The sequence below is a fragment of the Zeugodacus cucurbitae genome, chromosome 5, assembly GCF_028554725.1.
Source record: "Zeugodacus cucurbitae isolate PBARC_wt_2022May chromosome 5, idZeuCucr1.2, whole genome shotgun sequence".
Lineage (NCBI taxonomy): Eukaryota > Metazoa > Arthropoda > Insecta > Diptera > Tephritidae > Zeugodacus > Zeugodacus cucurbitae.
The window spans coordinates 68,874,842-68,888,995 of record NC_071670.1 but is presented as its reverse complement, the minus strand read 5'-3'; the positions used below and the strand labels follow the sequence as shown (position 1 = coordinate 68,888,995).

The window sequence follows — 14,154 nt, the reverse complement described above, 5'->3', positions numbered from 1 at the left end:
TTAACACATATCGATGTCATCGATAAATTCTGAGTAGCAATTAATTTGCGAGTGAACATTGAATGACCCAGTTTCCGACAGCACAGCCAGCAACAGCAGCAGCACATCCAATAATTGTTCAGTGCAGCATAGAGCAACAAAAACAGTAACAGCAACAGCTTAAAACATTAATGATTTCTACCGAGCTATCTTTGGGAACGAACAATCGACAATACACACACACACCCATATACTTGTATATGACTACATTAGGGGTAGGACATATCAATTTTAATGAGGTTATTTTATTTAATAGAATAAAAGCGAGTCTTTAAGTATCAAAATAGGGTTATATTAGTGATCAGAGGCAGCTTGAATAGTTATATTGTAATTTTTTGAATTTCTGATTTTTTTCTTTTAAATTTAATAAATATATATTTGGAAGTTAGTCACATCCCTAATGCATATTATATGCATACTGATACCTTGGTAGTTGCACATAGATCAATTTCTGAGTGCTGACTACCCCACAAAACCAACAATGTGCCAAATGAGTTGCGAAATTACCATTGGTCCATAGATCTATGGAAAGAAGCACACACACACACACACTAACACACTCTACAAGCATTTCCGTTATATTGTGTGCTTGTAAATAATTGCAAAGCCAAGTATTGAATGGCTGAATCATATTGATGTTATCCATGAAACAAAACAACTAAGACAAGAAGCAACATTAAAATACTCGCACGCATAGAAATTTATACGAGCATATAGTGAAATGTAATTTAATATGTGTATATGTATACATCTATGTCCATATTCTCTTGTAGACTATGGATTTAATGAGCTGAGGAAGCACTAATTGTATGGCCGAATAACTATTGATGCTGCTTAGCAAGCTTTCGTAGATATTGTGGCATGCATTTAGTACTGTTTATGCTTGTGATTTTCTAATGAAAATAATGCCGTTATTGGTAAAGTGCAATAATCTATAATTAATTATTGCTGTTAGAAAAGCAACAAAGGCATATTAAAGCCTATAGGCAGAAGAAGAAGATAATGAAGAAGGAGGAGTATGAGCTATGATAGGCAGCATTTAATATTTCTATTGACTTTTGTTGCAACACGTGAAAGCATTTAGATTACTACAGATGTATTTTATTGCTATTTGACTTTAATGAAAGCATTCAGTATTGCTTCTAAATGCATGCGCTTATGTGGTGGATTATTGTATGAAGCGAGAGATGGATTCATATTTCATAAGTAGTAGATTAATGGTTTCAAAAATATTTTATTTTCATTCATTTCTTGTTAAACAATTTTAGTTCATAATATAGGGATTTCCATAAATTTATTCTATAAGAAGTCAACAGTGCGTATGAGTAACATTTCGAAATTTCATAAAAAAAATATTCATATTAGCAACACATTCGAATATTAAATCTGATTTAATGTTTTAAATTACATTTCATATCACCAAATTTAATTTGCTCTGAAACTTAATCTTAAACTTAAACATAATGTGCGTCTACAATTCAACCCAATGGTAGAAGTCCTCCAAATACGAGAGTCCTTGTTGCACATAAAATTCGCTGCAATTACTAAACAACAACAAAAGCAATAAAATGAAAATCGATTACAACAAAACGCCACCAAATATGCATATGAAATATAATTACCTACATATTCACCACTCGCGACTCAACGCTGGTGCAGTTTTTCCCCACAGCATAATTTCTGCTCCAAAAATTCAGCATAATATATTAATTTCGCCTGCCATAATCCATCATAATTAAAATGCCTAGCGCAGTGTCTGTTTGCCAAATAGCTTAAGCGGTTTTCAATAAAGCAATCGAAATTTAATTTTGTGCACAAGTAGGCAGGGCGCTCAGCAGAGACACATACTTTTATGAGCCTGCTTTTGTGAGTCTGCTTTTGTGAGTTAGTGTTGTGTGTGTTGGTTGTGAATCTGTTACTTTGCGCAGTCAAAACCGCAGATTAATCCTTTTTAATTATGTTGACAGCAAAAGTTCTCCGTAATTTGCCTGCGTTTGCGGGAAAAGGCAGTTTTGTCAGCGGGTAGACAGACCTTTGCGGTCGCCGATTATTAAGCTTGGGCAGAATGGGTGTGGGCATTAACACAATTTCATATGCGCTCAAATGCTTTTACATATATATTTTAATGGCCGTTAATATGCAGTTAATTATTATTATTTTCTTTTAATTAAAGCTAATTTTGTCGCCAATCAGCGCTTATATTATCTATATTCGGTAGACTTATTAGATTTGAAGGCCACTTTAGAAAGCAAGTGAAGATGTTGAAGATGTTCTAAGCAGCGTATGGTGGTTTAGCGTGCTTACAGCCTCTTAAAATAAGAAATAGAGTACTATAAGAGAGTACTTTCCATCACTCATTTGATGTGAAAGAAACTTGAAATATAACTCTATTATCAGTCCATTTCTCTGAAATATATTAAATGTAGAATGGCTTACTTACTTCGTTAGTTATGTCTTTCTCATCTCAGCCATCATCATGAAAGTCGTGGAATATTTTGGTTTAGGCATGGCTCCACATTCACAGTAAAAAGATTTTAAAGTTTGTTTTTTACTAAAAACATTAGACAGACCAAGAAATTAAGTGAAGCTTCTTTCTTGGATTCTTGTTGAGTTTACGCAGATAGGCCAGTTTGACACAGATAGGCCGCACTTGTGATAATATGCAGAGCTATCTATGGTTTGGAAACCCATTAGAGAGATGGAAAGCAATGCTTACACTCACTCCGGAGTCCGCGATCAATATATAATTGGTAGTTATGGTTTCCTTAAGAAGTATCTGCAAAATGTAATATATAAGAATTTTCGGATTAGTTCAGATTAGCTTAGTGGTACGAGGTATGTTCAAAAAATAACGAGAATTTTCGTTTTGTAAAAAAAGAATTCTTCATTCGGCCACATTATTGTTGTCGCCTTCAAAATATTCCTAATTCGGTATTATGGACTTAAGCCAGTCGTCGAAACAATTCTTCCAATCATCGAAATACTTCGCAAGCTCGATTTTTGGCATAGCCTTTAGCTCTTTCAGCGATTTCCCGTATGCCAAGAATTCACGAACAAGCAACGAAGTGGGAGCTTTTTAAAGTTAGCAATGAATATATCTGAAAAAATTTAATGTACTTTAGGGACATGAACATATATGAACATAATAAAGAAAAAGTTAAAATTTGGACTCTCCAAACCCGTGAAATTTTAAATTTAACAATTTCCGTTATTTTTTGAACACTAGTTTTTCTGCTTAACAAGATTTCTCAATCCATGTGGTATTCGGAGGCTCCTTGATACTTTGTTGTTTTTTTCAAATTTTCACTTTCTCAAACGGTTCCTTTCATTTAAAAATCTTCTCTCAAATCAGTAAGAGTCAATAATACTATATTATAAGTATAATAAAATCAAAAAAAGTATTTTTCATGTTTACCATTTGAGTTTGTTAAGCTTTGAAAAGTAAACTCTTTACCAACTTCACAAGAGAGTTTGTTACAAATCTTATTCAAATGCACGTGTAAATATATTTCTGCTTGCTGCGTCTGCTGCCCACTCCTTGACCAACACATGTCAGGCTGTCAGTTGGTCACTCCGTAAGCCGCGCCACTTCCACACGAACACGAATATTGGAGCGTCTCCACCTTTCTTCTTGCCAGTTTTTGTCCGCCGTGCTGATTGAAAATGTGCTGCCCACTCGAGCAGCAGCCGCAACGTCCATGGCAAGAGCACACTTACTCATTCATTCATACTTTAAGTCACTGACTCACCAACTGATTGCACCATTTGGCTGGTGGATGAGACGATTTCATGGCTTGACATGCGATGTTGTGTGCTTTTTGTATGTACTTCGCAGTGTTGTTGTTGTTGTTCTGCTTTTGCTTTAGATTTGCAATGTCCTGTCGACTTCTGTCGGTAATAAATTCATCTTTTGCTGTTGACACTCGGTTGTTGCAGCCATGCTCACACACACAGACGGACGCAAAGCGCAGAGCAAAACTCTTGAACCAGCAACAAACAATAGTTCTTATGGCCAGCGCGCGCTCGCTTTGCTTGTGCATGTGTGCTGCTTGTTGTTTGTTTTTGCTGCAACAAGCGCTGTGGCAAGTTGCAACTTATCCGCTTGTCATGCAGCCCTTCTGCCACCAGCTGCTGCCTCGCCCAATGGCTGTGGCAACATTTGTCCGTCCGGCCATTCGTTGTTGCATTTTGTTGCACTACTTGCCGCTACATGACGAGCAGCCGCAACGTTTGTTGCACGCTTGCAGTTTGTTGGCGTTAATTTATAAGCGACACAAATGCTGAATTAAATTCTGCTTTTTGTTTTATGCGCCATTTTTGTCGGTTCCACCGCCACCACGCCGCGCCCAATCAACCCTCATGCAACCAACCAACAGTGTTGCCGTTCTTCTAAAATCATCTTACTTTGTTATTTGTTGTTGTTTGATTTGGTTCGGTGTGTGTTTGTTTTCTTAACTTGATTTTTCATGTTTTTTTGCATTTTGTTGCTGTTTTTGTTTTTGTATTTTTCGTTGCCGCTCTTTGCTCGCCATATAAAATCGTGTTTTTATGAATGCAATAATCATAAAAAGTGGCACAAACAACACCAACAAAACAACGAGAACTCCGCCAAAACATTGGGTACATCATCAACAGCAGCAACAACAACAAAACAAAAAAAAAACAAGAAAGTGCAGATGAAATTCTGGATCGAAAGGAAAAAAACCAAAGACAAGTCTGAATGATGATTGAAGTGAAATTGAGAAGATGAACAGTGGTTGGAAACGGAAACGATGTTGAGTAAAAATAAAAACTTTTTCTTGTGGAAGAAGAAATATAAAAGCGAGGATAACGAAATTATAGCTCATTTCTAAATCACCTACCAACTTCGAAAACCATTAAAAAATATTACAATTTATCGTTTAGAAAAGTGTTCTTCTAAACGAGGATATATGTGTGGAATAGAGTATTGAAAAAAATCGTACCAACTTTTGCATAATTTTGGAGTTGGAAAAGTCTCCATTCTTTTAATTAGAACCAAATGAAGGTAAAGAAAACTAAAAATTGTTAAAAGGGTCCTTAGAGTCATTACAAAATTATAGTTCTTAAAAATAAATATTAAATATTTCTATGAAAATGCACTTATTTTCATTTTGTTACGCCACATTTGATTTTACCCACATTTCGTCGGGACCCCATACACTGTTTTCCAAATTCCTCAATGCAGCCGGCGCATCCATGACTTTTTCATGTCTTCTGGCATCATTTTCTTAATTTTGTATACATATTTTATTTAAAACCTACTCAACCTTCAACCGTTCAGCCCCTCGCTGTCCGACTGCCAGCTGTCGCTTTGCGCAAGACAAACGGCGTCGCACCAGCGCATATGCATGTCTGCCGCCTTTCTCCCACCTGCGGCTTGCCATATTGGCAACTCATCGCATTCAAGCCGTCGCCGTTGCAACCTCATAAGCAACATCGGTGGCAAGTACACCCGTTTCGGTTGCAACTTGCAGTTGCAATAACAATTAAATGTGATTACAAATGTGGAATTGAGAAGAACCCGGCGCAAAGAAAGAAAGAACTGAGCGCGTTTGACACCAGCGGCGGCTGTGTCTTTATTCCGCGCTTTTTGACTTGTTGACATGTTCGCGGTATTGCGCATGCCCGCCTTCTCTCCTCGACTATCAACCAAAGTGCTGATGTAGTGTATTTGTTGTACTTTGTTCGTGTTGTTGTTGATGTTTTACTTTTCGGTTTTTTTGTGTCGTTAAATATTCGCTGATTAATTGGAAACGCATGTGATATGCGAGCGCAAAGTGAATTATTGCCTCTGCGATTTAATTTATGACTCTCACGACATTCCTTGCCCTTAACATATTTTTTAACAATTTGCGCTTGTTTTTGTATAATTTTTGTTGCTTTCGGTGTTTAAGTGTAAGTAGCTTTGTGTGTGTATGTGTGCTCACACCATTTAACCGCCGTTGTCAACTGGCTAATTGTGTGGAGTAGTGAAAAATAATTGGCTGAGATAAATGTGTCAATAATATTGGAGTAGGCTGAAAATTGCATGCGATAAAGAACACTTGAAAATTTCTAAAAATAGCATTAAACATTTTAGCAATAAATTAGCGTTCGAAGGGTCACTGTGTTGAAATATAGACAAGGTCAAATTGAATCTTAGAAAAGCTTTTATTTTAAAAACTTTTTATGAGCTTAATTTTCGGAATAACTTTTTTCCAGAATATCTTTTGAAAAACCTCCTCTTAAAAAATTAAAGGCAAATTCTTCGTTCCAGAAACATAATATATTATGTTTTATTAGACTAATTAGGTTTTCTAAAGCGAAGCGATTTTCATAAATTCCAAATATCTTTTAATAAACCTATCAAAGGAATTGAGTCCTGTCCTAGAATTTTATTAATTGTTTTGTAGTTAGGCATAACCCTAAAAAACAATCTTAATAGATCATATAGCGGTTTGGCTTCTTGGGGAATGGCAATTTAAGTGTCTGAAGGTTTTGTATTTTGAGTAGAGTGGACATCGAAATACTTTTTGCCGAGGAAGGAACTGCTGGTATCAAAAAATGACTTGCTGAGACCTGCCCAAAGAGCCGAAATCGCTGTTACGGATAGATAATATCGAAAAAATGAAAAACTAAAGGGTATGGTGTGGTGATATTTACAAGAAAAATTTAAATATGTGGATTAATTGCTTATAATGGACACTACTTCAAGAAATCATTTGGTTAGAATATAATGAGATAGAACCTATAGCTGATCTTCAAGTATAGAATTTTATATTATAAACTTCTCAGGTATAAAAGGAATTCGAAACCTGGTAACCCCTTGAAACAAGTTCTGATTATAATGAGAGTATTTCATTTAACTAAATTCAAAAATATTTACAAACCTTGGAAATTCCAAAAAAAATTCACATTTAAGCTAGGAGTGTTGAGATGGGCATTCTCACTACCTTAGTTTCTTTTACACGGCCTAGCACGGTCACAGAGTTCACTTATTTAGCTGTACCTATACAATTTATTATTTTATGCTGTATAGTATCCTCTCTCCTATTAAATAGCCCTCTGGTAGCAACACATTTCGCTTGTACTGTTCTAGGCGTGAGTTTGTCTGCGAAAATTGAAAAAAAGTAAAAATTATATGAAAAGTTTATAATGAAGCTTAAATGCAAATAGTCATAAATCATCTGTGAAATGTGATATGATATCGTACAACTGCAGGCAGTACAACAACAACGTGTACGTGTGCAGGTGTGCAGCCAACGCCAGTTGCAAGTCGCGAAACGTGCTGCAAGCGCTTTTCCGACGATTTTTGCCTCATGGCTGGCCGTAGATTTTGCTACTCGAGGCTGGGAACACTGCCACCGCAAAGCGGCTAGCTGTAGTGCAATGCACCATGGATGACGGTAATTACTTTCAACAAAAATTTGCTTCACACGAAAGAGTAAATTTTGACGACAAACAGCAACAACTCGGCTACAAAAATACTTAATTCTAAAACAGTGGCAACCACCTTTTAAGTAATTACTAAACTACCTTTTCTTGCAGTGGTGTTAGAATGCGTCGAAATTCTTCGTGAAATTAAATATGTCATAAATAATTAAGCTAAATATTCTCAATACACGGCGAGCCGAGTAAATTTTAATTTATGGAAATAATCTCGTATTCCAATTACGCCACTGAATATCTCATTTGGCTTTTAATTGCCTCATTGCCACTACTCGTATGACGTTGCACACATTGTTGTTGTATTGTTGTTGTTGCGCAAAAAAAATGTACATTTAGCCTGGCAGTCGCTAAAAATGTCGCCAATAACTTATCTCGCCACCTGATCGCTCTTGAAAAGAGGTGTTGAAAATTAATTTATTGCCAGCGAAGATATTGAATTCCAGTTTGCTGTTAACTTCTACGAAATATGCGACTGTCTGTCTGTCTGTCTGGCTGTGCGACGGCTACTTGCAGTTGTTCGACTGTTTGCTGGCGATTACTTTAGCTTTTTCGCCTTTTCTTTTAATTTCCATTTCTGAAGTGTTCTTGTCGTTAGTGGTGCAATAACTCAAATCCATTTCAAGTGCGTTAAGTGCTATAACAAACAATAAGTAGCATTGTTGTTATAATTTGCCACTTAATTAAAATTTAAATGCAAAAGCACTGGGAGATATTTAAGATTTGGTGGCAGATGATAAATTATTAAAGTGTAACGTAGAAGAGAGAAATGAGAAAATAAAATATAAAACAATTAGTATTATATCAACCTAGTTTTGCACATAAAGCCCTTGACATCCTTATGTTACGTCGGTATAATCCGTATTACTCCATTTTGGATTCCATCTGATTCGTTTATCTAAATACGAGGTTTCGCATTCCTCACTAAGAATTGTCCAAATCGGATGAAAATGAGTGAAATCGGTTTAGGAACTTTAGTTTCTTAGCCCTCATATACTAAATATATGTAATGATTTTTGTTATTCTAATTGAAAGCCACATTGTGATCTATTTTCTCAACACAATAACTGTTTACTGTTTATTTATAGGTGTGAAAGTACTTCGGCAGGGCTTTTTTGAAAGGTAAATATTTTCTTATTTATAATGTTAGATCATAATAATTACTCAAGTAATATAATATCTATGAGTGGTTCACTAATGTTGTGACATATTTGCGTTTACGCCATGACAATCGAAGTTATTGTCTGTCATTATTTGCCTTTTTCAGCTGGTAACCTTTGTTTACTTTTAGACGGAGAGGTAAATGCTGGTGAGTAGTTCAATATACAGGGATCGTCATCTTATATTTCGAATTTTTTAATACTTATTATCATTTTGGCGACACGGAAATCACGTGCCGAAGCATTTCGAAGAATGATCTGTTTTTGTTTCTGAATAAAGTAAAATTTACCCTGAGAATATTTCCAACCGATCATCTACGGCTCTTAGAATACGTTTAAACTATTGATCCTACTTTCGGAAAACATTATCTGGCAGAGTTAGTGATTAAAATTTAAGTGCGATGACATGAAATTACCAAAATGTACGATTGGAGATGGCGTTTGCTTTAAAACTTTATGTGAACCTTACCAAAACTGTGGGATAATAGCAATAGTCGAACTATTGAGGAACAAGGCAAAAATGAAGAAATCATCCCTTTACCGCCAGAGATGTTAGAAAAGGTTGTGGAAAATTAGCGAAAAGAGCTCATATTTCAGAACATACAGATTTTAAGTATCATAGTGGTTCTTCTTTTTTCTTAGAATTCTTCAAAATTTACCAACCAACTTAAAATGCGGCACCCTATATAATGGTATAATAGGTGCAATATACCAGGTGAACCTCTGGAAAATGTTTACTTTAATTCTTTTTAAATTTTCAACTCAGCTTCTTTATTAATTGGCGCTTGGCTCTTCGGTTTTATTGAAAGTTATTGAGCAAATTTTGTTAAATCACTATAATATCGAAGGAATTTTGTGTGCGTTTCAAGACTGCTGTTTACATTTGATTTTCATTTTGTTTTTATTTAATTATTTCTCTGACCATGTTATTCATTGTTGTTGTTGCACAAATGTGCTTGTTTCTATTTCTCTTTCATTATGCTTTCGTTTATTTATTTAATTGATTTTATTTACTTAAAACAAAAGCCCACAAAAATTTCCTGCAACAATGTGCGTTCGCCTTGCCGCATGCGGACCCATAAATGCAGACACATGTAAGTCCATTACAATTCATTGTATTTCATCAATATGAAATAAATAAATCTTTATGTTTGGGTTTTTAACAAAACAATTTTTGGCAAAAATTCATAGGCAAAATCAATGTAAAGCAAATAAATACCGACAATAAATAAATACATTCAGAAGTACAGGTACACTCAGAAATATAAATGCGTCCAGCAAAAAGCGTGGTTTGATATTCAATTGAAATTGATATTGAAGCCAAAAAACGAGAATATTTTATTTGAGAAATAATTTTTTTGGCGAAATTGAAATTAGTTTTACAGAGTTTTAAGTATAGATTATATAGAGTATCACGCTTCGCTGTGATCTAAATCTATTTAAAACACAGGATTTGGTATTCCAGTTTTCATAATTCACTATCCTTTTAACTCTTATTATGATTATCTTTACTTCAATCTCACTCTTCATCAACTTCTTGATTTTCTTTAGTGCCGAGACTACTGACCGTTATATTGTAGAACCCTTCCCTATGTGAACCAATAGTTCACAGTTTCATTCTTCTGTAGTCTTATAACATCGTTGAACATCGCGTTAGTTGACTGATTTGTTTCGACGTCGTTTTAAAAATAATAAACGATCACAATTTCTTACAAGAGTGGCAGGTTAATTTACTCTTTTAAATTTAATTACTGCACTTTAAGAAGTTAAAAAGGTTGCGTTCGGGAAAACGACCGAATTAAGATTTTAAACTAAAATTTGGTTTAGTTTGTAGTTCATTCCTTTCGTCTGATATTAAGTTTAATGTCCCATTTCGTTCATCTAGGCAGTTTAGACCATTACTTCTAAAATCTTCTAGAACAAATTTTGAGTTAAATGAACCATTCCGCCGAATATGTCAGGATTTTAATTCTCATTCCAGCACATTTGATCCATCTGACTTAATGTTTAGCATCAAAAAAACTATTTTGTCTTCTCTTAATAAGAAATATTCAGAAATTTTTAACTTTTTGTTTTTATAAATTTTTAAATATCAGCAGTTGAAATGTTTCTTTCTGTTCCTGAGCAGTTTGAGAACCGGGCGCTTAAAAATCTCTTGCCTTTCTAGACTCGGCAAATTCCGCTCGTATGCGGACTGAGCCCCACTCGTCGGTTGGACGGGAGGAGGGTAATCGTTTGGGTTTATTATTATTATTATTATTATTAAAAATGGATATTGTATTTTAAGCAGAGAGAACACGGCGCTACAAAATAAAAATTCTACCTTGCGACATCTAGTGGCCTAACTTTTTCAAATGCATTTTCCTGAACATTGTTAGTATACATATATTTAAAAAACAGTATTTTGTTGTGGACTTCATGCTACTATGAAAATTTAAGCCCAATCGGTTAATGTGTTGAATACATTTACCTACAGATGTATCTAGTATTTGTTTAAGTTGCAAGACTCTTCAAAAAATATTCAGAAAATGCCTTCATTTACTTATTGATTTACTAGGCAACTAAATTACATCTTTATTTCAATATGATGTTGCAAACAATTAAAATTACAACAACAATTATTTTATATAATGGAAAAGTGAATTTTTAAGACAAGCACATACACATACATATTATATTTAAAAAAAAAATTCACATATTTAGTACATTCAAGTATATGGAAGATACATTTATCAATACAGATAAACATTGAATTAAAGAAATATGCATATGTATATACATATAGTATAAACACAAAAATGTGCGCGTCCGTAGTATTTAAAGCGCTTCTTTCTATGGAATTCCAGCGCAATATTTGCACAGCTTTTTCTCCAAACGGCAGCAAAAAGGCTAAAGCAAAGTAAATGTACTTGAAATAACAATAATAATTTAAAAATTGCTTTCTTATAAATTGTTGATAAACAAGACAACGAGTGGAAAAGAAATTTACAGAATAATAAGTGAACGAATTTAATAATTTAACTTGCTTTTAAATTGACTAAAAATCTCTCAACAGAAGTCATAATTAAGCTAAGGGAAAGAGAAAACAGACCATCGATTAACTAGCTACTGTTTTTGGTATATCAAACTGGAAGCAACATAGCGGTAATTGTAATTTAAGCAACTAATTGTCACGTTTTTTTGCGTATGCTTTCAAAGCGAGCGGCAGCCATATACACATATGAGTACATACGACTAACATAATTCTATTATATAATAAAAATTTATATTGTTAAAGCGTGCGCCACTCGTTAAAAACAGTGCGAAAGTGTGGAGAAAGAAAAACTTAAATTACGAGAGACTCAGTGCGCTTGTAGTAATGAGTAAATACGCCGCCGATCGCCCATTCATGTAGCGCTTCATTCATACAAAGCAGCTCACTCATTCAACTGTTTACACATGTCACTAAGCACAGCTATGCTTTACACTCTCTTCAAGGTCTGTATAAATATACAGTAGTGACGCACCGTCATAATCGCCAGGTGATTGTCCTCTTGCGGTTGCTAACTCACAGCTCTTATTACAGCGAACTTTTTTAAATGCAATGAATGGCATGCTGAGAACTTTAAGTTTTGCGATAAATGAGTCATTTGGGAGTCTTATTTGTATATCGCTAGAAATTCATTAAATATTCTCGCTCATGGGTTTTTTTATCGCAAGGTTATGATTATATTTCCTATGAAGTAATATGTAATTATTTAAATATATAATTGCTCATTAAGTTTATATCGATTTGTCAAGCGTTGGAGAGTACCCTATCGAACCAAGCACATGCATATATCCACAATGGAGAAACTGATCTAAAAGCTATGAAACAAACCTTGGTGGCATTGAAGTTAGTGGCGATAGCCTTTTAGCGATATATAAGCATACTCTCTTGTAACGAATTCAACTCGATAACTTTGTTGTTGCTTTTTAATGTACACTTTTTACAAGAGAGCGGCGCGTAGAGATAGCGAGCAGAGAAATGTGAATCGAAGACAGCAAATTTTGGTGTAGAGCACATTCTATCTCTATGTATATTTTATATTTAATTATTTTCAATTAATTATAATTTCTAAATCAAAAATATAAAATAATATTTAAAACATTTTTTTTGGTATTTCTAATTTAATTTCTAAAATCATAAATTTTAATAATTAATGAATAAAATAACTAGCTACAATTAAATTAATAAATATGTATATATATGTAGGTATATTCATAATCTTATCGGCTAAACAAAGTATAGTCTTTGGAATGAGCACATTGGTTTTTTGTTTTAAAAACTTATAAAGTTCACATAATTATTAAACAACTTATTTTCAAGTGAAATATAAATCAAATGTAATGCGTCCAGCAAAAAGCGTGGTTTGATATTCAATTGAAATTGATATTGAAGCCAAAAAAACGAACACGCCTTTTCAACTAATTATTCACATTGCAATGATTGTAGTGATCGCGTTGCCAATCTGTAAACAAACGCGAATGCAAATACGAACAGCCAAAACCCAATTAGTCAGCCAAACACGCGAAGTCAAGCCAAAAAGACAGCGCGAAGAGGAAGAGAAAAATAAAAAAAAATGAGAAGTCGCTTAAAAGCTATGTAGGCATATAACTCACCGCTGCCGGTCAGACAGTTCTCGCGCAACATATCACATTGGCTATAGAAGAACTGATGATCACCGTTATAAGAAGCGCAAATGGATTTGAACGCGTCGCAACCATCTAGAGCGCCTGCGCACGGATGACTGCCGAAGATGGTCAGCGCAATGAGCACCAACAGCAAGAGCAGCACAATGAAACCGACTATGAGCCAAATGGCGAGGCGACACCAAGGCGCTTTGCACGGCGACAACATTGACACACCGTTGGAGCTGATTAGAACACTAAGACGATAAAGCGTGGAGTAGCGGTGTACGCAACACCTCAATTCTGCGAGTTATGTATTTCTATTACTGATTACTGCGAAAACGTTATCTAAGCGCTAAGCCATCGAACTAGGCTAACGGTTTGACAAGCGCGCGTGAGCTTGAAACGCACACGAGTGAAGCGCGCACCAAGCATAGCGGAGCTGAACTGAACTGAACTGAAGCGTAGTGATCTGAATTGTACTGAGCTTAGCTGTAGCCAGCGCCGTTGTAGGGTCGCGAGCGTCGTGCGTTCGCCGTTGGCTGTGAGTCAGTCGCTTGGCCCACAAGCGCGTAGCGTCGACATGCTGGCGGAGCGTGTTACTCGGCGGCGGCGTTCCTAATGCCTCACTCAAAGTCACTGCGCGTCTCGCACGAATTTTCGCTAAACTTTGTTGTTTGTTCGGCTCTATTAGCGGCACTTAAATATTTAAATATTTCATAGTTACGCTGCTAATTTATCGGCCGCTTTTCATGCGCTCGCTTAATTTGAAAATTGTTAAGCACGACGTTGAAAGGAAAATATAAACACTCAGTGAAATCTGTTGGGCAGTGGCTTTGATTAAGCATGCAAACAAGCA

The 14,154-nt window shown here is 35.2% G+C and overlaps 1 protein-coding gene across 1 annotated transcript; it reads right to left on the bottom strand.

Moving 5' to 3' along the window:
* Positions 1–12,778: 12,778 nt before the first annotated feature.
* Positions 12,779–13,945, bottom strand: LOC105215364 (uncharacterized). The gene is made up of 2 exons (XM_011189230.3): positions 13,287–13,945; positions 12,779–13,135 (listed from the first exon to the last, which is right to left on the bottom strand). The coding sequence occupies exons 1-2, from the start codon at positions 13,522–13,524 to the stop codon at positions 13,092–13,094; spliced, it is 282 nt and encodes a 93-aa protein (XP_011187532.1). The 5' UTR covers positions 13,525–13,945; the 3' UTR covers positions 12,779–13,091.
* Between the last annotated feature and the right edge of the window lie 209 nt (positions 13,946–14,154).